Source organism: Haemaphysalis longicornis, unplaced genomic scaffold (assembly GCF_048455015.1).
Source record: "Haemaphysalis longicornis isolate Haplotype H1 unplaced genomic scaffold, Haemaphysalis longicornis Haplotype H1 scaffold_6, whole genome shotgun sequence".
Lineage (NCBI taxonomy): Eukaryota > Metazoa > Arthropoda > Arachnida > Ixodida > Ixodidae > Haemaphysalis > Haemaphysalis longicornis.
This window is the reverse complement of record NW_027526407.1, coordinates 40,428,878-40,455,574: the sequence shown is the minus strand read 5'-3', so window position 1 is coordinate 40,455,574 and position 26,697 is coordinate 40,428,878. Positions and strand designations below refer to the sequence as shown.

The 26,697-nt window shown below is 44.5% G+C and overlaps 1 protein-coding gene across 5 annotated transcripts in view; it reads left to right on the top strand.

The window, feature by feature from the left end:
- LOC144142502 (xibalbin-1-like) overlaps positions 1 to 26,697 on the top strand; it is a 162,731-nt gene that overhangs the window by 123,735 nt on the left and 12,299 nt on the right. For all 5 annotated transcript variants that reach the window (XM_077674058.1, XM_077674054.1, XM_077674056.1 and 2 more), the window contains exons 3-4: positions 1,836 to 1,970; positions 19,308 to 19,365. In XM_077674058.1, coding sequence (XP_077530184.1) covers positions 1,836 to 1,970; positions 19,308 to 19,365 — 193 coding nt within the window. The remainder of the gene's footprint in view (positions 1 to 1,835; positions 1,971 to 19,307; positions 19,366 to 26,697) is intronic.

Below are 26,697 nucleotides of genomic sequence, written 5' to 3'. Positions count from 1 at the left end.
ATATCCAGATAACCAACTGGTGTAAAATGTAGTTTTCATAAGTAGTAGGTCACGGACGCAACTCTCTCGCTGCCAAAACCCCCAAAATCAACAAAAAGAGGGAAATTATTCGACGATCAATTGAATTTGCAACCAAAGCTATACGACGGCACACCTTTGATTTGTTCAAGGTAAGGATTGTGGAAGGGACAGAGCCTGTTAACTAGACTCTTTCTACTGAGCACGAGGTCGCGGGTTCGATTCCCGGCCGCGGCGGCCGCTTTTCTGATGGAGGCGAAAAGCAAAAACGCCCGTGTGTACGAGATTTCGGCGCACGATGAAGATCCCCAGGTGGTCAAAATTAATCCGGAGCCCTCCACTACGGCGCACCTCATCGCCTGCGTTGCGTCGGCGCGTTAAACCCCACAATCAATCAATCTAGACTTTTTCTGACGCACCCATTGTGGTTACCTCCAAAGGTGACACAATTTTGATTTCTCTAGGCACAACACGAAACTTTGAAGCCACTACGATGACGCGTCACTCGCCGATTCATATCCCAGTCCTCTGATGATTTTGGAATGTTTTGTATTTCGATTTAACGCCACAAATATCCCACGCATTGTTCCATTGACACTCCATAGTACATTCGGTGGCGAATTCATGAATGATGTAATGGCTAGCAACATCCATCCATCAGGCTCCTTCATTCCCACATCTCTAGTTGGCACCGCACCATATCATCCATCACGCGCTTTGACACTTATAGTAATCTGTGTTAAGCCAGATCGGGGTGTGCTTGAGGCATGTGAAGCCATTTTGTGGCCGTTTTTTACTGACATAGAACCTGTTCTCTGTGCGGTCCGCTTGGCACCAGACTAGATATAATCTTCTTCCTTCAATTTTTTTCTGTTGACGCACACCAATGACGGGGTCCTGAAAGGTGCCATCAAAGGGGACATTCACTTCTTAGTAGAAAAAGAATCACTGATGATGATCCAGAATTTTTTTATATTTGTCAACTTGATTTTTTTAATTTTATGTGGGCATGGACACGGCGTCCTGATGGCTGCAGTCTTCCACGGTGTAAGACGAGGATCGTAGAAAAATGATAAAGCAGCTAGCAAGTGTGCCGAATCTGCAATTTCTGTGTCTTTCAGTGATATTTCACCTCACGCTTCGAACATTACACGTCCAAATACTTGTTATCACGCTGTTTGGCTATCGATTCCTGCGCAAATAAAACACGCATAGCAATTACCTCACTCGTGTGGCTGCACTATAACACAAATACTACTACGTGGCAGCGCATGCAGTAGCCACGAAGGTGGCGTCCGATTGCGCATCCTACGGCACTATCACTACTGACCATGACCCACATCTGAGCACTACCTGTATTGGCTAGTGTTTATTAACACATTCATTGATTTTTATTTCATGTCAGCAACGTCAAGCAAGTTTATTTTCAATGGGTTAAACTCCATCTCTCTCTTCGCCTGTCTTTATTTTGCTGTACCTTGCGATGGCGTACATCGTTTCGTTGAGGTACTTATCGTCTGTTCGCTTGTCCATTTTGAGTTGGATGGCGCATCAATACCCCATTTTGCGTTCATGACGGCAATATCTCATCGGCGTGCTACCAAATTTGCCAGCCTAGCGTGCAATACCTGCAAGAACGCGTTTCTTTCCGAATAACTATATGTACTCATAAATGTAAGGACCAATTTCTAGGAGTAATACGTAGCTTCATAAAGCTGAACGTGCTGCAGACAGATTTACTCCAAATTCTCAAAATCACGTGATGTAGAGGGCACAAAAGATGGCCGCCCCACTGAGCTTTCTCGATCTTCCGGCAGGTGAGGAGACCGTGGCGGGCTCTTCCGCCGAGGCGGACCCCTACGAATTCTGCCGAGCGCACTTCGGCGCAGACTTCGCTCTGAACCGCGAAGTGCGCCGGGCCGCCAATTCGGTCGAGAAACCTCAGGCGCCAAGTAAGCCCCTCTCCTACTGATCGCTTCGGGCGCCTTCCCCTGCTTTCCCTTAGCACCTATGCATCTACCCCATCCCGCATTGCGCAGCGCCTGCACTCCACGCTAGTTCGGTTCGGTTCGGTCTGCACTTTAGTTGCCGCAACGAAATGCTTCCCTCCCCGTTTCCTCCTTCCCTATTCTCGCTCTGTTTCAAGTCGAACCAATGAGTCCAGTGCTCCCGTTGGGCCAACGCCACCGTTGTCGTGAAGCATGATGAGGCACTTTGTTCTTAGCTTGTACCGAAGCCAACTGCGGTGTGAAGCGTCGACATCATCAGAGGCTCGCTTGCTTGCATTGTCAGCAGTGACTGCAGTGGCTTCTCCGCGCAATGTAGCGATGCCAGTCAGAGGAACAGTGAAAATGTCTCGCATTGTGGCTCTTGCGTAAGGCACACCGCGGAAAAAGCTGCTGAGTTGGCTGGTCTGGTTGGTTGTACACGTAGGTATCACGCGCTGGTTTTTACACGCCGGACAATGCGCGATGACAACCGCGGAAAACGCCGCTTGGGCGCTTCGAAGCCTTAAATATGTCAGTAGGTTCTGCTAGCTGTACTTTATTGTTTTTACTTATCAAAACAAGCGCGAGATGACTGCACACAAAATATCCAAGGAAAACAGCCTGTAATATTATGTATGCGTGATTCTGATTTTCCTCTGTGCTCTCACCTTATATTTTATTAAACGATGTACAAATTAGGTCATGCAAGGATTTTCCGTTTAGCTGACCAGCCGAGGCATCACAGCCTAAAGGCAGGTATTAAAGACGATAGTCTCTCTTGGGCTATTTAAACGCAGAAATTTTGGTCTGTCTGTCTGTTTGTCTGCCTGTCTGTCTGTTACTCGGTTCAGCCACACGGCCAAAGTGAAACAAACGCTGCGCAATAGCCTTATATAATCACAGCCAAATCTAAACATCTAAATTTGTTGTCAATGTTCATACTTGTCAACATTGTTGAACAAGAACAAGTCATTACGCAAATATAAGGTCGCAAATAAATACAAAAGTGACATTTGCAGTATTCCATTATTAAACAATCATGGATGTTTGGTTATTGCGATAGCAAATGAAATACTACATCAACTGCAGAAAACCGCCACCTTCTATTGCCTGCGCCACCTCCTGGCGGCATTGAAGAAATCGAACAGCAATACCAACGAAAGGTTCCAGTAAATTGGAACGACGTTCTGCTTTGAACGCTTATGGGGTAGGGCAACGTGGTTCTATAAAAGTAGACGGGTGCCTTAATTCCCGCGCACCTCCGCCGTACGGCCGGGATAGCATCAAGACACCCGACTTGGAGCAATGGAACACGGTAAATTTATATCGAATTGAGCAAACCTCTATCGTGCTATCTTGAGAGGAACGAGACGGGCGAGGAACAGCATGAGAGGTGAGCGGGAAAGAGAAGGGAGGCATTTACTTGTCAGTCTACTATCGTCTTTCGTCGACATTTGCAACGAAAGGACGAGATACGCGGTCATTTTTTCATACGTTACCGTTCGTTAACTAAAACTAGGCACAATTCACCCCTAATAGCAAAGTTAAATGATTTACGGTGGTAGTATCTCGCGCAAACCAAAATTCCTGCTAGGGTTCAAGACAAAAGCCTTGTTGTTCCTCGCCACCGCGTTATAATACTGCTTCTGTTGAAATTCCGGATAATCACTTTATACGCCATACATCCTTACAACATTAAGCTTGTTAACGTCTTAAACACTACAAATAAAAACATAGCCTCGTCTTGGCTACAGAGGTGGTATATTATCTTCTTAAAAAATGCTGCACATGTATCTCTGATCACAGAATCGCCACAAATTTGTCAACAAATGTTGGCAAGGATGACCCCGCTCTGAAGTACGGAACCTCTTCCTTCTTCACCCCTTGAGATGAATAACCACAACCCCTTCACTTTAGAGGAGCAGTGTCATTCCACCCGTTCCTGAATACGGGTATGCGTAATGGGCTGTGGGGTGAAAAGCGGAATTTCTTGCCTGTTCAGTGCTCAATAGCGAAACTCCGTACAGCTCCTATGTTTCAGAAACTACTCCGTGGTGGGCCCCCTTCCCACGATGCACAGTGTTGCCAGACTATTAGCCTGCCATCTGTGCGCAAAATGTTAAATTAGTACTCAGGTGCTGGTGTATGCCTTCACAGATCATAAAACAAAACCCGTGGGAACATTGGATACATTTGTAACACTTGTCTCATTTATGTTTCCTAACCTTAGCAGCAATTATAGTTTTTAGCTCTGATATGAAGTAAATGTTTAACATAGTTCAGATTTTGTCCCCGAAATGACGACCATATTGTAGGTTCGCAACTGGAAATATTAAGAAACTCTGTTTTCTGTTGACGACCACGATGACGATGATAACAACGGAAACGAACGAAGACGGAAAAAAGGACAATACTAGCATCGCCCTCGGTAGTGCTACAATTTCATGGCAAGGTTTTTTAAGCACGTTCGCAAGAAAGCTTTGCAATTGCGCACCGAAATTCCTTAATTGTCATATATGCATTCTTCCCCTTGCTTTTTACACACCTCTTAACAGAGCCAATACCCTCATCACCGCTGTAGAAAGCATGTAAGTTTAAATTACGGAGAATGGGCATTGTGCGACGGGGGAGTGTAAAAATCACTTGGTATGTACACAAGACTGCCTTTCAAACCGAGCTTACATTTGAATTGAACTGAGAAAAAAACCATGAGAACAAAGTATTGAAGACATAAAAAAGTCACACGGCAAGGCTGGGAGATTAATCGGGTAACGGCGACCTGTTCACTGCCATGCACGAAGGACACGTATCATTACCATCATCATCGTCGTCGTCGTTGTCTTCGTCTGCCTATTTGTGTCTACTGAAATGCCTCTCCTACATACCTCCAGCCGTTCTGGTATTGCGTTGCTCGGGTCCAATCTTTGCCGCCAGATTTTTTTTACTTTATCCCCCCAATTACTTTTCCCCGCTGCAGTCCCGGCAGCCAATCTCTCTGACGTTGCCTCTCGGCAGCCATTCTTCACTTCTCCGCAATAAATGCCCAGCTGGACCTCGCTTCTTCCCCTTAAGATGAGCTACGTTGTCTTGCACCATAGTTTGTCCTCTCATCCAGCACACTCGTTTGGTATCCCTAAGCGTTACCCCTAACATCGATCTTTCCATTGAATGTTGGGCCGACACAATCTCTCCTTCAGAGTGGTAAGTAAACTGCCATGTTTCTGCCCCGTCAGTCATTCCCGGTTGCACAGAATGGTTGTATACATTCCTATTTAATGACAGGGTGGTTCACCGTGCATAATGCCATTGTGGTTGCCTACACGATAATATCGATCCAAATCGCAAGTGGCGTGATACCCTCCATTCGCACGTATTTCTGACGTCTGTAATTCAAGCATCCTGAATACCCCTTCACAAACAGGCTGTGGAAATGTTTGAAGATATAGAGGCTTTTTGCCTAACCAGTTACCTGAAAGAGTAATCTGCGCAGCTCTTGTGAAGAAGTTTCCTGTCCGTGAATGTCTTGGCTATGTTTTGTAATCGTCGTAAGTCTCCTCTATTCTGTAAGGTTTACTTAATTCCAATATAGTTTCCAGTACCAAACGCTCTCTACAAAGCTTAAATGTCATTTAAAGTGGTTTATTGCTCAAGGATTCCTTCACGGCCTGGTCAACGACAGGAATGTCATTAAATGTGGAGTAGCCTTAGACAAATCCTACCTGTAGTCTCGGTTTTTCGGAAATCAGGGGTGTCGCCTATGCACGTAATTATTACCTATGCAAAAAACTTTTATACAATGGTAGTGTGTTGGTGGGTCTCTACTTATGATCTTGAGCATCCCGCTTCATGCCGATCGGAATTACGGTGAGACTCCTCCGCGCTTATCCCACCTTTAGAGTTCTGGGTCATTCACAGGATAATTTTTAGCACAGGTTTTACTACAACGTCTCCTTTATCCTTTGGGCGATCTATAGTTATTCCGTTGTATTCTTCATTGTTTCTTTTCCTCTTCACCCCCTTATGCGCATTCCGTACACCGCTGTTAATAAGCCCATGCAAGAATAACATCTAGGAGCCTGTTTGTCACAAGAACCACCTCATTACATGTGCTGAATGCAGCCACAATGTGGTGCATCTAATTGATTTAACTGCGGGAGCGTTTACTTCGCCCCAAACTGGCTGACTCACTACAACCATCCCCGCCACATTCGAGTGTAGTTATTACAGTTTTAATGCAAACTTTCAGCACATTGCGGCCATTGGAAAAAACAAGAATCAAAGCCCCTTTCTTAAGAGAAAATTGGTTAAAACGTGAAACCTTCTCCCATGCCACCTGAGTAAAAGTCAAAGTCCAATATCGAAACTGCTTCGACCGTGTCTGGATGGCGCAATAGCATGGACACCTGCTTCCTGACTACGTTGAATATGGATCTGAATCTAGCTTGAATCTGACTAAGGGATCTTTTTTTTCTCTGGAGGCGCTTCTGTATGCTGGCTTTTCTGCAGTGCACTTTGGCCCAACGATGAACGGCACCAGTGAGGCATAGAAAGCATAACTTTAAAAAAAAATTCAGATTTGAGATTGCAGGAGCCATTGCGATAGACGAAGCTGGAAAATCTTGCGTCAGCGTACCGTCCGTGGCCTTACTCAGCGGTGAAAAACATTTTCTGAGCTGAACAATATGATAAGCTTATCAGCGACCTCCCTACACGTGCGGATGGTCTACACGTACATATCTGTTTTTTTTAGTAAGTGTCCTTGCTTTCCAGAGGCCGGTCCTTTATTGCTCGCCTCCTGTATCCGCCCAGGTTCCAGGTTCTTCCCACCACATACCCTCCTTTTATATATATTTATTCCACGACAACGTATCCACGACGCCCACGCCATATGGCATGCAAGCCAGTGAGCTAACGGGCGCCCGCAAGGCCACCCGCTATGGTCCGAAAGGTACACCACACATACGGAGGCGATTGTACATCCACGACCAAAAGTTTACGAACCAGGGAAATGGCAATTTTAGGTTAATTCTCATGCTATTGCAGTCCTACAAACTGTCGAATGCAGCGAGATGTCACATGACTACTGAACTATCGAAAACTACCGAACAGAGTAATCCGGGCCGTACGGCAGAGAAATAACTAAAAACTGCTGCTTTCTCGGTCTGTAAACTGATTTTGGGTGTACAAGGCTGTGTGGCCGTCCTGCATATTTTCACGCAATACTACCATGGAAAAAGGTCGTCCACAGGAATCCCATCTGACGTGTCCACAGGGACACCCTGTAAGGAAGATGTCGGCGGTATCCCTCTGAGGGTCTCTGTGCTAATCCTATCACTGCCCGACGACAGCTTGATTAGCGGCTGTGTGCAACGGTGCGGCCGCAACTATACGCCTGACGGAAAACGTCCGTCATACCGTTTATACCATTGAGAACTACGAAGGCGAGGAGACCTTTGGAGAGAGATGTCTCACATGCATCGATGCCTCACCGACAGATACCGCCACGCGCGCCTCAGCCCTCAAAGAGCTATGTGCGACTATATGCTCGACGGACATTTAGTGTAGAGTGATTGCAAAAACATCCTTCGACATTAGGTTCAACAGATGGCGACACAGACGTGGTAAGCAGAGCAGTATACGATAACTTTAACGTGGGCCGTGTGGTGATAAGAAAAATCAGAGTTGGCTGTCCATGAGAAAGTGCAGTACAATGCAGTGCATTTTTATACCTGCAGTTGCCGGAAAACAGAAAATGCCTACGTTCTTTACCGACAAAAATTGTACGTAAAAACATCTGGTGAAAAAAAAACGGTGCGAAACTCTTTTTGCACAAACTCTGCATGTTCCGTTAATGGAAAGGCGATGTCGCGTTGCATGTGTTTCAGACAATGAATTTCACAACCTTGAATTGGTAACAGAGCATTAACCGATTACAATTTTACCAATGTACGCATTTGTATCCAGCGTATCTCACGCAACTGGGGTCTAATGAACTTTGGAATCTCGCACGAAATTTTGCTAGCGGTGATGATGATGATTGTATTTTTATGGCGCAAGGCCGACTGAGGGAAAAGAGTGCCAAAGGATGGTTAGTTCATTTCAGTGGCATGAAAGTAAATCATTTTACTAAAAATAACCTAGGTAAAACACAAGGTAACCATTTTGCTTGCGATATTACTTTTATTATCTTGACATTACTAATATAAAGTTTTTCCTACAGACTTTTCAGAATATTGTTGGGGACCGCGTTCGGCCATTTTATGCGAGCAAAAGGGGTTTGTACTCACGTATCACATGCAAGTGTTAGCGATAATATCCATAAGTACATTATATGCATTACCCGAAGATATTACCATCTCAAATATTTAATGTTTTCTGTTCACCAGCATCAAGTAGGAGGAAAAACACCAACCAAAACGTGGACAGTGTAGATGTTACCGCTATACTTGTACATGGCTTTATTTGTGTAACCAACGCGTAGCTATTCATTTTGACCCGACGATCGCACTATTGGGCAGCTATTCAGCTTTACATCCTAATTTTTGCTATTCTTTTCTATTCCATTCATATTCTAGCACCATTTCGTCTTTCTTCTTTCATCATTGTCTTGCGAGAGCTGTGACCAAAAAACAATGGATGTTCACCCTTTCAAACCTTCGTAAACTGTCACAAGTTGACAAGGAGCTAAAGTTGACTTCTAGATGTTTATTTTCCTGTAGGTAAACGTTTGACAGAAATGTGTCTTCTTGGTAAGATGCGAGCGACGAATACATATAATAACGTCCAACCAAAAGTGCAACACACGAAGAATCGCCGTTTCGAAACCACCTGTGCAGTGGTGACTGGGTCCAGGTAGAAAAAGCGTGAAATTTCTATTCGCAGAAACAATAGGAGATATTCATTGGCGTGGAATGCATGTAGGCAACCATGTGTGTGGTGCGCCGCCATATCTGTGGCCATGCGTCTGTTGCTAAGGCGTCGTTGCGCGCACGGCCCGCGCGGCCCCCAGATCAGGCACTCCTATTCTTCGCCGTGCTTTCATGGTGGCCAGGCAGGCCGCGGGCCGCGACTTGTGCTTGCATTTTCGTGCAAGGCGTGGGGGAGTGATTCGATGGCCAATTGTATAGCGATAGCATTGGTTACGCGAAAAGTCATGGTTCCGCTCATGAGTGTGACAACCTCATTTGCAATTCAACCCCAGCTTCTGCCCGCACCTACCAGCGAGTGCGAGTTGGTCGCGGCACAAATGTCGCAGGCCATGGGCGCTGGTGGGTTTTTTTAAATGAGATGCGGGCGCAAAACGCATGCGCTGGCACAGTGGCCTGGCACATCGCGGTTTTCACTGTTGCCAAGCGAAGAAATCTTCCCCTAAACTTTTTTTAATGCATACCTCACATATGCACGTAATGATGAAATATGCATAAAGTGCACCTGGGTATGCCCTAAATACATTCAGTTGTTAGTACGCACATTGCGCAGAACACAAGTTCCGGAAAATTGCTCTTGAGCCCACCCGCATCGCAAAGTGGTCGGCCACATTTCCTATGTTTATGTTGCTTTCTGTGATCCAACGCTCCACTCTCGTAGACATTCATCGATCTCGGCATGCTTCCTGTCTACCGTGCTTCCTTACTGCCCAACATTTGCCAACACACGTAGCCAACTTATATGCATGCAAATGCGGTTCCACCAACAACCAACCCCATCACACGCTTCTTGGAACAGGTGGACCTTTTTGTTTATTGCATTTCCCACCTATGTACTCGCCATCCATGCAGCGTTCTAACAGAGAAAAGAAAGCGGCACTTAGGCACTATCCTCTTCTGAGTGGGTAGTGTGTCTCACTGGCGGTCGATTTCTTAGAAACGTCACTTGACCGTACTCTCTCTTCTCAAGCCAACTACCTTCACTGAGACTCCCGGACAAAAATACCAGAGTTTTCTTTTACAGTAAGCTCCAGTTTTTAAGGGCCAGTGGCTATTTCATCTAAGATTAGGTTCAAAGAAAGGTCACGTCTTTAAGGAGGTTGGGATTCCACTTTAAGCGTATCGCTCTACTATAAGAACTCCAGGTCGAAACAAGCGACTTGAGTGCTTCCAATTGAGTAACTACGGTGTCACCTATTCATCAGGAAAGTACACAGGGCACTTCGTATGATACTTATATGTTTAAACAACAGTCACCAGCCCCCCCCCCCCCCCCCCCCCTTTCGTGGCAAGTTTGGCTCACAACTAATATCTTTCATCCTGGCTCTGTAGCTTAAATACAGGTATTGACCACGGCTACTGATCCTAACTAATCCCCTCGTTAAAAAACCGGCTTTTTCTAAAGTTCACGTGGAACTTTAAAATTTGCATTGCATTGGTGATGCTGCTTTCACTGTACCAATAGTTTATCATCGATCGCAGGCTCAGGTGTGGGGCTTCGCCTGAACGCGCTCGAGGGTAGCATAATGAACGATCTAATGCGCTGCATAGCCGGTGGGATACATTTACAGTGGCGCCCAAATGAAAATGCCGTGAAAGTGTTTCTTTCTTCGATTCCTTTTGGTCATTCCACTCTAGTATGGGAAAAGTTTGGGGAAAATTATGTCCAGCGCGGTGTTCAGAGCGTGTTATAAACGAAGGATATATCCCTAAAGTTTTGGGCCATGCATGTCCTTTAGCGGGGGCGGGAAAATTGGTTTCAGCTCGCGTCATTAACTCTGGAACATATGGGAAAAACGAAAACAGTATTTGATAATAAATGATCAGGCCAGCCGTGGTTACATGCATAATGAAGTGCGGTTCGAGTTTTAAAGCCGTAGAAGCGCCGAACCCTGTGACTAATCTCTCAATGCCTGGGTCGAGGCAATGCGCGGTGAATTAATCACTTCGTACGGCAACATCATATACTTGTGCGGAATTTCTTTCCTGTTTTGCTAAAGAGCAAACTCAGAAAGTTAACAGCAGCCACGCAAAGAATGGCAGGTGTGACAACATAAAAAGTTTGTGTTTCACTCCGGGACATTTTGCCCCGCATCAAAGGCCACACTCTAAAAACGAGGTAAAATAAGTAGGAAAATCGTATTTGAGATATATTCTGTCCTCATCAAAACAACCAAACGAAAATCTGGCAAACAACACGACCTTATGGCAGTCATATTATCGCTGGAAAAGAATACTGATGGGCGCAATGCGTCGGGCTCGCTTTGACATCACGGCTAATTAAATTTTCCATATCATTACCCATTGTTTTTCCAGTTTTCGCAGGCGCCTTTTAGCACGGTGAAAGGCAATGCCAATGTGTGCAACAAACGAGCTCAACACAGGCCCTCTATACGCAGTCGCGGACCTATAGGTCCACTGCACGCGCGTGAAAGCCGCCGGCGTGCGGTTGGCCAGGAGAGATCTGGAACCGGAAGGGGCGCGTGCACACGATGTACCGAAGAGCCTTTGCGCTTTTTACTTTTTACCTGTGGAATTCATTGGTTCAAAATCCCCTCCGCTTTCAATAAATTATCGTTTATAACGAAGCCAGTTTGCTGTACTGAGGACATCGGTACAAAGAGGGTTTACTGTATTTATGCGGCTGTATTGGCTACTATGCAAGCAACCCCAGCTGCTGTATTTGCGAATGGTGCAACTTTTCTCACTTCGGAAAAACATGGCTCTGGTAACTTAGCTCTATTTCAGCTATAAAGATTTTCTTGGAGCAAAAGATGCAAAAAGTATCGAAAAAATAAAGCTTCCAGCACGTTGGCTGAATACTGGCAGGAGTGGCGTACTATGAACTGATAGTAAAAAACAGTTATGAGTGCGTTATCTGCAGGTTACCATTCAAGTGATAGGCTCACACGGACATAAACGTCGTACTAGAATCACTGAGACGTTTTTTGGCAGTGGCTCAGGCAGACGGCCGCCAATAGCACAAGGAAAATTCTGTGGCGTCATCGAAAATCGCCGGAAAGTGGCTATGGAGTAGCCACTTCTTTATACGTGTTCTTTATAATCTCGGTTATTTGTTCGTACTTTGCAATAAAATTGTTCGCATCATTACCCAGAAAAGCGGTCTTCAAGGGGCAATCGTCTTAGGGGCTCCGACTGTCGGCGTCTCACGTCGTTGGTGTCTCTTGTCGTTGTCGTCTCATGTCGTCGTATTCTCATGCAGTCAGGGTGTTAAAACACCAAGACATTCATTTTCCCACGCCTCGCGTTACTTCTTAGGATACATCTTAGCTTTTTTCGGCGTGTGACACGAAGGCAACTTACAACCACTCTGTGTCTCAGTTATTTGCTTAAATCCGCTTCAACGTAAGAGAGGGCGCCACGGCCTCAGCAAGCGCTATTGCTCCTCCCACCGGCGCTTCTGTGACGCCGAATCAGCGCGTGCCGTGTAGCAAGAGAGATTTACAATCTTTGAATACACTCAAGCACTGCCTGGTTCGCCTGTCGCAAAGTTTCACGTTAGTGGAGATGACCCGGATTTTTTTTATTTAATCAACCAAACTTGTATTTTGTATAGTAGGCTCCTTTAGGCTGCCTTATCTCCTTCTCCTTGAGGAGTGTATTGCCCTCATCGTCTTCCAACTGTTTCCCGAAGTGAAAAGGCCAAGTAGTTTACGAGCGACATTGATGCTCAGAGCTCCGCTCGTCGAGCTCAATATGCGTCTGTTTGCGCCGAAGGGTTGCCTCAGCTAACTAAAAACAAGACAACTAAAAGTAACCAAGTGACGCTCCTCCTGTTCCAGCAATAGCACAACACACTTCACTATAGTAAAACAACTTTCAATTTTTTCATATAATTGGGTGAGTTTTGATGAGCGCGTGATCTCACGGGAACGTGCTAAATTATCACTGTGCTTACTTGCCACCATGCCTGTTATACTGTATTCCCGCTTGCTTGCCTGACCTAGCCAATGCACGTGGCTCACTCCCTTACAGCAATTTTCGTAAAGTGCATTGGTGAGTTTTTCTAAAGAAACTATGAAATGACTCTTTTGTGAATAATTTTTTCGGGAAGGTTTGTACTTAGTGCTCCGCGACATGAGCTTTTTTGTTGCAAGCTAGAAGATAAATGTGCAATAAAGAAAGAACACTTTGCGGCTGCATAGTAAAAACTACCCATACCGGGGCTGTTGGCCTGCAGTAAGTTAATTCCCTTGTAACAAAAGGAAAGTGTCGCCCCAAGGGTGTTTCCTTTCGATGAGTTCTTTTTATTCTTCAGCATTGTGGCCATGTTTTCAACAGCCGAGCTGTTTAAGCTTGAGCTCTGTCCGTGCCGATCGTTAACCGCAAACTATCATTATCGGTGAACTGGAGGGAAAAGGAGGCAAGGAGCACACAAGCATTCGTTGGGAGTGCGGCCACAAGAAACACACGAAAAAAAGTGTGATTAGTGAGGTCCTGGGAATGGAACTCGAGGACCTTTACGGCATGAAACCGGCAACCGAACGACTGAGTCACCCCAAAGGACCGAGAGGTACTGGGGTAGCGGCGGCGGGGAACAGTAACATGTGCAGCTAAATGAAAAACAAAACGCTTCCCGTGGTTAGGGTAGAACCTTGGTCCCTTTTGTTATGAAACCGGCGTCTATTCGATTGCGTTATCATCGCATTCGGGGCACTCAGCATTTCCGTTGGGTTCGTAGCGCGGGCGTGGTTTTGGACTTTCGCTGAGTTGAAATAGACTTTGGCTTCGGGCTTTGATAGTTTGTATTTCGGACTTGAGGAGGACGAATTGGGGACTTCATTCAACTCAGTTTGCACGAAGAAAGATTCGCTTTTAGCCATCTTTCTCTTAAGAAAGAGATACACCTAAGAGGAGCCATTTTAAAGCTAATAAGACGCCGAGAGCTACGCTGTTTCCTCAGTCTTCGCACCTCAATTGGGAAGGTGGCCGAATTTTTTATGCGGCGCCGTTCTCCTACTGCAATGCTTTAGGGATGCAGATATGGTATCAATTAGACCAAAACCTTTTTTTATATCGAAAGATGCAAAACAACTTATCGAAAATTACTGCGCAAAGCGCAGAACTCTAAATTCTGTTTGAAAATTAACAAGAATTTTTTCTACGCGGCTTCAGTATTTTTCTGCAGAACAAAATAAAATTCCACGGTGAGAAGTAGGTATTGTACGCGTAATGGACTTCCACGCATCTCTGAAACTAAGAAAATGTATTGTGAAGAGGCAAGACGACGCAATCTGGAAATCCTTGATGGTCGAGGCTCTCAATCAACATTCCTGTGATGACGAGCGCAGAGAGGTATCCGAGTTGTCCCAATTTCAATGGAATGTGCGGCGTCTGCACATTCATGTTGCTTCTTTACATCTACATTGGTTTCTTTTTGTTGTTGCTTTTGAGTTAAGAGGAGGCACTGACTCCGAGGCAATAACACAAGCGCCAATTTCGGTAAGGTCACATTCCTTTCTCGCTGTACCATTGCCAAATCATTAGCGCGCCAACAAGAAATCGCGATTCCTGTGTATTGTCGTCATGTGAGTGTTCGAAATATTTGCGCTGAATGCGAGCAGCAAAAGGCTCGCTTACATACAGTAGTGAGTATTAAAGGCACACTGCCGGGCTCGTTTGGGTTTCGATATTTGGATTCTTGCTATGCCAAGAATTCGCCACACAGATTAGCATGTTTAGTCTTGTGCAATATTCGAAGACCTTGGATGGGCACGTCGACGAACGACTGAAGCTCAAGAGTGTGAATGTTATTGGCATATTGTTTTTTTCTGTAACACGGGTTTCTGTAACGCTGCTTTGGCTCTTGTTGGCTGTCTTTTACAAGTTGCAGCCAACTCCGCAGATACTACAAATTCTAAGTAGGTCACTATCATTCCTAAACGCCTCTGAACGCGCAACTTGACGCCTCCTGCATACAGCAATAAACATGTAGAGCGTGCACGAGAGAATCACTGAACTTCAACGATATGCGTGCGCGCTTTGCTTATCTCGACTTTCATTGCCGAACAAATCCCCCGAGGCCGACCGGTAGCTGTCTGCCTGCGTTTAGCTGTGCGACCGTGGCCCGGCTTCCAGCGTCCCAAATGCGGAAAGAATCGATTTTTAGCGTCGCGACACGCTGACATGTCCCGAGAGGACTGCAGTTCCCCGTCAGGGGGCGTCAACGGGTGCCGCGCCACTGCGGTAGGGGGGCCTCTGGTGTTATCTTAAAGATGGCAGCTTTGCAAATCTGGCTGAGCTTAGTGCACAGCACATCACCTTTCCAGAACTATAAAACTTAATCTAAAACAAACGAAAAGTGAACGAGCATCAAAAGCGCTTTATTAGTCCCGGCAAAATTAACAGGGCAGTATATTGCACATTCCAAAACGGGAAAATTACACCCAAACTTTAACTGTCCAATACTTCATTTGACATATTTCCTGATTAGTTATCTCACTTCACCGCTACCAGGAGCTGTCATAACTTTGTTGAGCACAGCAAAGAGAACAGAGGACGAGGGTTACAAGGACGAACGCTTCCTTGTATCCCTCGTCCTCTGGTTTCTTTGCTGCGCTCAACAAAGTTATAATGGATTACCAACTCGCTCGTACCCACACGTTACAGGAGCTGTCGTTTGATTTTTCCTGCCATGCATTCAGCCATTCAGAGCTACTCAGATAAGCGAAGAATAGACGACAGTTCGCAGATGACGAGAAAAATGTCAGATTCCAGGGACGTCACGATGCGCTTGCACGTATTATTCGATGTCATGTTTGTAACGTTTTATGTAGAAGAGGCGCAACAGTACATTCGCACTTTTTTTTTGCTGAGGGGTTGTAAACGCTCTTTCGGAGGTAGTTTTATTGTACATATTTATATATTACACTAAAGTACGAAAGCGCTTCTACATAATACAATATTCGCAGGATCATATCGAATTTCTGTGCTTCTGTTGGTGATTATGGCTGTGATTAAACAATGACGATATTGATAGCGATCGTGTGATGTTGTGATTTGTGGGAGTCTTCCAGTCTTCATTTGTCGGCTAACATTCTGTTTATCTTGTTGGAGAGACATGACAACGAACAAACAAAACTAGGTCACGGTTACTTCAATACGTTATTACGCTTACCTTGCGTCTAACCATATTATGATAGCGGTTCGGAATCGTACTTTACACTTCTACGTCCTGAAATATACCAGGGCAGCCACTTTAAATCAAACCAATTCCGTTTTTTGGTGTACCATATGACTTCTCCGTGTACATTTCCTATTCTTTCTTTTGTATATTAATGTGTTCATCAACCGCAGGTTATAGTTCATTACCCGCCCAATGCGTTCGTTGACCGCAGTTTATTAAACAATTATTGAGGTATAATGCACTGCCATTCAGCGCTTACTGTGTTCAAGGTACCGGACTAAACAGTTCAATGTCAAAGTAGAGTAGAGGTGTAGGAGAACTACAAAGAAACTTCATCAATATCTGACAAATCGCAATGTAATCATCGTATTGAGAAACTATTCCAAGAGTCCAATTTAAACGTAACCCTGCGCTGATGCACGTTGCTGGCAAAAATGTTATTCAAGCGGGCTGAGGCCTGGCTTCCGCTGGCGTTTAAAAATTCCTCTTTCCTGCAACTCCTTGTGGCGAGGAAATTAATGTGACAAAATTTTCAGTCTCACTGCAGAATCAGCGTACAAAGATAATGTTTACTTCTGGCATGCAGTCATTAGGGCTAAAAATGTTTTAAATCCAATTTGTTTGTCACAAACTTTTCACTGCCCCATAAGATCTCTAAAGCAGAGCGTAACAGCCCTTGCTGATGTGGCGCTTCTCACATACCACTACTATGGTGGTAGTGGAACCCATACCAAACTAGGCTGAATGCGTTAAGATCACTTTTTGGCGAGGGACATTTTAAAAATCGGGGGGTTAGATGCACATAAGACTGTTTTAACTATTTAAAAATGCTGCAGTTAAAAGCAAATTTGTTCTTGAAGGGGCAGATAGTACAATACTAAGATGTTAGTACGACGTCATCCTTACATTGGCCGCTTATGAACGTGGGCAGGCAGGATCTTGGTTTACGTACTGACGTTGGCTAAAATTGAATGATCAGCTATGAACGTCCGTGTCTCCAGCACCTTAGACCAGTAAGACTGGGTGCCACTGTTTTTAGTGCACGAGAAGAATTTTTGACTTTTCCAGGGAGCATTTCAGCTCGATAGTGGAAATCGGTGCTGCATATTCGACAGAAAACGCACGTTTCATGAAGCCGTGGTTATGGTCTGGTGAATTTTCTTTGTTTATTTATATAATGATATGATCCACGTCTAACATATTTTCGATGTATTTGTTTGAGGGCTATATGAGTACCTTAAAAGGAAGGAAAGAAAATTCCTCTCTATTCCCTCATTCTGTTTCATCTCTCATCTTGTCTCGTATTCTCTCACCTCTCGGGCTCGTGCAGTCTCATTGAGGCTGCAGGAGCATGAGAGATGGGGGTCACATTGTGGAGAGTGTCGGGCAAACACCGGACATAATTTAAATGCTCTTGCCAGAATTGTTGCCGAGAGTTCACTTAGCATTCATAAAGCTCTACATTTCCCCAGACAAATTGCTCGCATAGCTCGGAGCAGTGCTTTTCCCCAACGCAGTGGTACCCTCATGAATCACATGTATATCCGGGGCTCTCGCATTCTGAGTTTACTCAAAAATGTTACTGCGAATGTGTATTTTAGGAATTGAAGAGGGTGATTGAACAAAGTGCATTTTAACACTTTGCCGAGGCTTCCAGTGAGCTAATTGAATACAAGGTGTGTTTCGAAAGCTTCCTACCTGGTTTTGATTTATATACGAGTGTGACCACTTTCCCTTCCAATTGAGGATTTCCCTCTCTCTACGCTTTTTTTATACCATCGAGGGGAATTTGAAGGTTGGTATGTGAGAAAATTTTGATTGCACTCACAATATCGTAGTTCATGAAAGCTACGCATTTGGTATCGCTTCCGCTATAGCTCTCCCCAGTTGTTGTTGATATCACCTGTTAAAATGTGGGCACTTGCCTTCACACCCGAAACACTTCGCATGTGGTATACCCCTCACCTGCCCCCTCGATGTCCTTACTGCCGTACCACCACTCCATCAGACCTCACACACCTAGTTTGGTGGTGCCCAGCTTTCGCCAGGCACGGTACATTCAAATAAATCGCCCAAACCCCATCCCGATCCACAACAATTGATGCACAACTATTATATGAAAAAGCAGTTTAGTCAATTAAAAGCGGTCTAGCACCGGTTGTTTGAGCGGGTCCTCCCCCGAATGAACTGGTGTGTGTGCACAAACCCTATTGCGATCACCATGAACTGGCCCATGAATTGCAGGTTCCAAGAATTGGTCCAGTTATTCAATAGTCTACTGAGAACGACCAGCATTTGTTTATTTTCTCTTACCCTCCCACCTCAATCCTTTCGCCCATCGTGACCATAAGCCGTCCTTTTCTATTAAAGGTGGTCTCTCTCTCTCTGATCACTACCCTCATAGTTTGAACAGTTTTGGGCGCCCGAATCTGAAGTTAAGTGAGGTGAGAGCTTAGCGAAAGAAGTAATTCTCTCAAGTTTCTTTGTGCCTTATTTGATTTTTTTCTCACTGCAATGAGACATACGTCTGTTTTTGAGAGATCAATTTTTGTAAAAGGTTACCCAAGGTATATTACGCTTCCCAGGTAGTCTTGCAGCTTTCGCATGTTACGATGGCCGATACACTACAAATTGTATAAGACGGCGAACAAAAGGAAAATTCAGAAGCATATTTGCGGCGGAATGCGTAAGAATTGCCAGCGCCCCGCATGGAAAATGTGTGCTTTAAAAGTGTACGTCCTTGTAATAGTGACCTTCTATTTTGAACTCTTTACACGTAGCCGAAATCATTTCTGATTTAATACTTGCTTCCTGCCGTTCATGCTTCGACAGGATCCTTTCGGGTTAAACGCTGTGAGAGTCGACAACAACAACACTTTGTGATCACAAATTTTCCTTTGTACGCTGCCCGTATTTCTTGCTAGCCTTGATCGAAAATTCAACAGCCCGGACAAAACGAAATGAAAAACTAGAAATACAAAGAGACACAAACGGCCAGTTCGTGCTCCAGTACTTCGTCACTTTCTGTTCTGCGCTATTCAATTTATTATTGTGATCGGGAACTCTCCCTAGAGTCGTCGTAAGTATTGAAGACGTTTTTTTACAGTCTCGCTTGTTTCTTTGAGCTGCTAAAGGGAGAAAATAGCAAAGCTAATATTAGAGCCTCTTGGTGTTAAAATAGTGCCCTTGATGTTTTTCGCCGTAATCATTATTTGCCATTGCTTGCAGGGGATGACCTCGATGACTACAACGACAACCTGGCTCGTCTCCTATTCTTCACACGAAAGTAAGTGGAACAGTAATAACTGTTTTCATCTTTTCACGGGTAATAATTAAATAGTTGTTTTTAAATTAGCGCTATACCACATTCTGCAGAGAGTGAATAATCGGGCCCGAAATCTGCTTTTACTTCACTGAATCTTCTGTTGCAGAATTCCTATAATTTTTCGCTGCCTAAACACGACACCCTTGAAAAAAAATTTCCAGGATTTCTATAGTTTCTGGCAACGCCTTATTTTACTTTTGAACGTCTTATCTTGCAAAACACGACCAGGACAGGGCGTATAACTTTTCTCAAACAAATGCAATGTATTCTAAATTATAAATTACGCCTTACGATAGATAGTTTTTTCCATTTATTACTTCTTGCCCATGTGATGATTAGAATAATTTGGAATGCTTGAGCCAACTAGCAATTCACACAGAAAGTTGACCCCTGGGCATGACACAATGCAGGTTTCGCTCGAGTACTTTGCGCAAATCCTACTTAAACGGGCATTCATTCAAATAAATCGTATGTCACAGTCATTTCTGTTAACCTGTAAAGAAAAACGTAAAGCCTATCTCGAAGCCCACGCCACGACACGAAGACAAAAGGCTTAAATATCAGCATTACCTTGCGGGACTTTCGAAGTCCTGCTCAACCCTTGAGCAAGCCCGTTTTTTCCGTGCTGGCTATGATGCTGTTGATGCTGTCGCTTTTGCCTTTCTGACACAAAAGCGTGCTACAAAAACTATACTCTGGCTATTTGCTGGCCTGCTTGCTAGTTAGCTAGGCTGCGTGCTTGCTTGCGGTTTGGCGTACTTCAATTCTTCTTTGCTACCTTTGTAAGCAATTCGTGAGCAGCCACAAGATGCTCACGCATATTAACGTCTCTAGCATAACACTCCGAGCAACTGATCTTCTGTCTCTAACGAGACTACGTAATAAAGATGGATCAAACATCACTTGACAAATTACAAAAACGTGATTGCTTTCTTTCGAAACTCAAATGTGAACTCAAAACTTATAAGCATGAAGGAATCCAATTGTCGCAACACCTGTTAGCGGCGTTGATACATCATATATCTCCCTCTCTCGCTCTCACACGCTGGTAACAATACTACCACGCGATGCAAAACTTTCACGCATAAGCCTTCGGAAATTTCATGGCACTCAGCAGGCTATCTATTTTGAATTTGTTAACACAACGATTACTCCACCATACCATGAACAATTGCGTTCTGCCACAGTACATGAAAATCGCGTTGCCAGCTCACACTTTACGTTGCATCTCCACTGCTTCCTGTTAAGAAGATATTCATATTTAAATACTCACAGCTACTGCGCCACTGAAACAACCTTAGTGTATTGAGTACGGTGATTTTATAGGGCCCAAAAGTTATGTATAACAGTTTCCTAAACGACCGGGTAACTGGCATTCTTTGACAGGAATAGAAACGAACGTAACCTGGACACTTCTTCAGCCCGTCTGAGCCTATGCGTGGACGACTTGCGAAACTAGCATTGTGCGTAATGTATGCAGCGCACACGGGAAGATTTGCCCCTGAAATTACAGAGAATACTAATTAGCCCCTCCACTGGCCTCTATAAACTTTGTACCGGTTCAATGTACGCATTTTCCTAATTGCTGGGGATGGAAGTTGGGGTGCAGACCTGGCTGCAAGTTACACATTTGGTTATTAAGGCTTAAATGGTAAAACATAGGTTCAATCAAGCTTCTGCGGATTGGCAGATTAAAAATCTATGAATCTCTACACAGAGCTTCGTGCTGCTTTATTAAGCTAATTTAAAGGCAAAGTTGTTTCAGATGTTTCGTAGCATATTTTTCGGTGAAAAAAGTCACAAACAGATTAAAACAAAGAAGATCAGTGCTTAATAAATTACAATTTATAGTCCAGTGCGCCTAAAACTATTATCAAGATGGGCTTCATTGCTGGATACAGGCAAAACCCGAACTGACCTGCCCACGGGGCTCAACGCTGGCCAGACCTACATTTATGGACATGAGATTGTACGAAAGATACAAAATCTGTAGAAACCATTCTTTTTTTGAGAGCTCCTGCAATCGCGATAGCTTTTCTGAACAGCATGAAAAGCGTGCATTCTTGGTTCATTTTTTTGTAATTTCTCCAGTGATCGGAAATATTTTATGTATGGACATTTTATTAAGAATTATTATGAATGTATATAAAAAGCTACATATTGTTATCAACAGCCATTAACAGATTACCATATGTTTTGCTAAAAAATGTCATTGCTATTAGCTCATTGGCAGCGCTCTTTCATTTGCTTACCGTCCCTCTGAAGCTGCCCTTTTTTGATAAAACGTTGCCTGTCTTGATCACTGGACTATCTTACGAAATGTTCAACTTATTTATTGTCAGTCGTTCATTATTTGCTTTGAAATTGTAAGGTTTGCTTACTGATTGGGTTAAGGCTTCTTTTATTTGGAACGCAGTAGTTTTATTCATTTTTATTGGTATTCCTGGTGCATCCATCTCCCGCTAAACCAGATATAATAAACACGCTGCAATCTAGAGGCACAAACCTTCATTGCAGGCAAGGATGGTGTTCTAAATAAATTTTCCATCTTCTCGGAATAGGCATGAAAATAAAATTTTCCTTGTTCTTGCGTAAAATGCAGCTTTTTTTAACCTTTCAAGCCACGAAATCGACATACCTGTATTAATAAGTACTGTTTTCCCTCCTCCCGCCTTCCTGTGATTTTCTAGTTATGCCTCGTAATACAGTGAGAAAATCACTGTGAACCAGTTGTGTTGTCCCAAAAATATATAAAAACAAGATGTGAAAACGGGTACTCAGACATGAAAGTGTTTGTAGGCTTGCCAGGAAAATTTTAGGAACACAGAAATCCAAGCCAATTTTCGCTGTGAGGGTGGCAGGACGCGTTGTAGTCCTGGATGCTCTGTATTAAAAAGCTACAAAAAGTGTTGGGTTGACAGGATTGCTTGAGTTTCGGTGTTCACAGGGAGCGAAAAATAGAGGGGAACGCATTGACCAATACATCTGTGCTGCTACGTGCTGCAAGGGGGATATGTGTCCATCGTGTATTGTTCGGGACTCGCGCGATAGCAAGAAATGCAGTGTTATTCCTCTCTGTGAAAATGAAAGACCAGAGGAGCTGTTTGTGAATTATTGGTTGGCCTCAAACTCCCTTTTAAACCGCGCTTTCGCTCCGGGAAGCGTTCAGCGGTATATACCACGTCTTGAATTTTCCGCCTCAAGGTGTTCGATGTCCCGACGAACATCGCGCTCACGCTTGTCGATGCGGCCCGATCGTCGTCGGTTGTCCCCGTCCACCGCGTTCGCCCCCTTTCCCGCCTATCTTTTGATTGATGAGTAGGCTTCACTGGGCAACACAAAATGTAGGCTAGCCAGCTTAAAAAGACGAAGCTTACACCGATATCCTTAAAGTAGACTTCACTTTACAACGAAAATGCAATGCTGAAAAGAGGTTTATAAGTGGGCAGCCCGAGCCACTTATTTCGAAATATCAAGCGCCGGGAGCGAACAGGTGGCCGTAGGACAAGGGTGAGACAAATTTTATGGGAGGGTAGTGGCTTTTCTCGGTCTACACATGCAAAAACGGGGGAGTTTGCCTATAACAGCGCCGCTGTAAACAACCCAGGGGCAAGGGCTGCTCAATACAAGTCTCCGGGGGTGGGCTGTTATCTGGTTGTGTACCCGTGCGCCTTTTCGCCTCGACAAAAACAAACGATCGCGGCGGTGAGCCTGGCCTCCCAATACGCCTATGCGGTCATAAGTTATCGCTCCCGTTTGGCTGAACGTTAAGTAGACATAAAGTTGAGAGACGACGTGCCAAACAGCGTCAGACGGGTGGTACGTCAAGCTCTGGGTACGTTTTAACGGCGTTAGACATCAAAGCGTAACGCCTGGCCCAAGATAACGTTGCCGCTACCCACGCTTCCCCCGCCACCTCGTCCTTTTATTGATGCAAGCCCGAAAAAAAAAATAGCAGGATTAATGGTTGGTCAATACATCTTTGCGTGTTTGGGCTCCGCTGCGTTATGCGGATGGTAATTTCGGGAGCCACGCGCACAACACAAAAAGCCCGCGGGGGTGAGCTGCATACCAGTACGGCCGTAAACCACACACACATACACCAAATCGGAATGACATCCAGACTCCAGCATGCGCACACAAACAATGAAAGATGACACCCCACCCACGCGCTTTGTTTTCATGCGCTCTGTGTACATTGCAGGTGGGTGATTCTCAATCAAGCTATAATCGTACACAATGCCTTCTATTGATTCTGCACAGTCTAGTTCACGTTTGATGCGAATGAACGCGTGCCAGGCGTGAAACAAAATGGTTCTCCGTGCAGTAATGCAGTGAATAACAGTACGGACAATCATCTTTATTCTGTTCTTCACTCATCCATCATTCTGGATGATTCATTCAACATGCGTGGTGAACCTCATCAGGCATTTATACACTCGAGGAGTGCAACACAGAGAGCCCTTAAAGGAGTGCGAAGTACTGGAAGATGGAGTGGCAGCATTGAAAACACAGGCTGGGTATGGACGATAGCGACTGCCGTCCGAAACAGCCAGGGCTCTGTTTCTGTCTGGGACAACGTGCAAGTCGAAGCACAGGTAGACTACTCGATCCATGGGAATTAGAACTACAAAGGTATCCTGAAAACAGAAAACAAATTGGGGCAAAGGATGGGTGAGGCTTAAAACTTGTAAAGCGCAACTACCAGGAGCGAATAGTCTGTTTCTCTTGGTATTACAAAGAATATGTACACAGTGTTCCATGGAAGTTAGGTCACACCTGCACACTTGCGTTCCGGCGGAGGTTTGCCACTCATGGCGAGGCTGAGCGACCAAGCGCCGGCGAAGCAGCCGTTTTAACCTCCCCAATTCTTGCGGCGCCGAGGCGCCACTGTTTCGATCGGCCGCCGCTGCCACCCCTCTCCGCAGCAGATCACGTGGTGAGACGTCACGCCTTGAGGTGGGACGTCACACTTCAGCTGTGGAGAATGAAGGTCATTGCGATGCGATGAATGAGTTCGCATGCCATGGTGTATTAAATCTTTTGCTCTAAAATATGGCAAACAAGAGTAGACGAACATCTCAGCTAGAAAATCGTTATCACAATCAAATTTCGGGGGAAAAATTGTCATGCCCCTGAAGTCGTCGCCCTTTCCAGCTGTACTTCTTGCCACGGACGAATCCAACCATTTCGACAGCGTTAAGCTTCGTGTCAGAAAGCATTGTTTCGGCGAACCTTACCAAGACAATTAGTTTTTTAGGGCAGCGGGCTGATGACAAGGCCAAAAATATTCCACGCTAAAAGATCTAACTCCTTGCACCAGCAATACAACAAAACACAAAGAAGAAAAATGCCTAGCATTGCAATATTTACGGACCTGGGGACAATATTTTTGTTGCCGTTTTTGTCCACAATTCTCAGAGTATCTCGTAAAGTTAGCAGCGTATCGTATGGTTCCATGTCATTGTTTTTTTGCAATTTCACGAGTGGTTCTACTAGACGGCATTTTTGGGCGAAGGCCCATCGCTTGTCACTGCGGCCATTTTTTAGTGCGTAGTGGCGTAACTCAATTTTGGTCAAACAATAAAAACTATACTCAGTTTTGATCAGAAAATGTAAACATTTTTTATTGAATTTGCAGTCTGAATTGTTCACGATAGGCGAGACAAGTGGCTTTTTCACTTCTTGAGGAATACTGTACCGATGGCCGGAATTGACGGGTAACAATATTGAATTTTGAATAATTGCAAAATCCTGCCTATTTACATACCGTGGGTGTCTTCCGGCCATGTTTTGCAGAATAGAGCGAAGTGGAAAATATTTCGCATTTTTTCTTTCAAAATTTTCATATTCCAAACATACCTCACGTACTATTACAATTTTCTCGACATTTATGAATCTAAGCACCAGGCTATCTACGCCCACTGCAGGACAAAGGCCTCTCCCAATAATCTGCAATTATTCTGGTACTGTGCTAACTGCGACCAATTTATCCCCGCAAACTTCTTGATGTCATCTGTCCATCTACCATTCTGCCGCCCTCTCCCACGTTTGCCTCAGGGATTTAGGAATATATTCCACTTCAAAAACTTGTTCTGTGCTTAAGTGATTGCCGGCCTTCCGGCCGTATATATGTTGAGTTCAGTCAGCGAATAATGGATGAAAAACACGTTGCAACTGCAGGCAATATGCAAACGCATTTCGAACATATTATTGTGAGTAAAGTATGTTCTGTTGAATGTTTTTGGCACCAATACGCGTCGCCCTTCTGCAATAAGTCTAAACTAAATGGTAAGTATGTGACAAGAATATAACCTAACAAATAAAATATATTGAATCAGTTCACAACCTACGGCTGTTGTTTATGAGGCAGGGTTCAACATTTGCACGCATAGGACTCGCTGCTGAGACAACTCGAATTGGGGTAACAGGATTCAAACTAGGACGTCGGCATTGCCATAAAAGGGCCATTATTACTGGCTACTGGTCCCTCGTAGATACCAAAATGTTTAACAAATTGCATCGGTTTAGGTCCGGAGGCTGTATCCCTAGTAGATTTTAATGCCTCCCACTTTATATTCTGGCGAATGGTTCCCAGCCTAATTACACAGAGGTGGCCAGAAAGTAACCTACGCCTAATTTAACATGTGATCGCAGAAGAATGAAGCCCGTTGGTAGTATTTAATAAAAACTGCCTTTCTTCGCCAGCTTTCTGGGAATAGCATAGATGAACACACAAAGTATAACTACCCTGCAGCGGTTACCCTATTTTGTGATCCTCTTGAGTGATTGGTACGTGCAGAGAAAATATTTTCGTAGCTGGATTAATCTTCATACAGAAAACGTTCTGTCAGATATGAGGAAGAGATTTGCATGATATGCCCTGTAATTACTCTTCTACACGTGTCCAGGTTTCAAACTAGCTCGCGAGAAATCCCGCATGATTCCGTCCATAATTCATACTTTCATATTAGAACAGCTCCCAACACGACCGTAAGTGAACGCAATAGGTATGTCCATCTTTCACGCGGCGCGCTTTATCTAGACGAAATGAGAAGGCTCAACTCCGTACAAACTTTCGAGTAGCGCAATTTAATCTTATTTTCATGGCTTAGCTTAGTCAAGTGCAGTCAGAACATCCAGGAAAAGAAAGTCATGTATACCGGTAGTTTTCCAGTCACCGATAGCAAGTGGGCATGCCAATAGTGATTGAGAGGGGCGGACGAAATCGAAGCCGGAATTCTGTCTAATTAAATTTTTATTGGCGGTTTAGGGGTACCTTTGTCTGTCCCA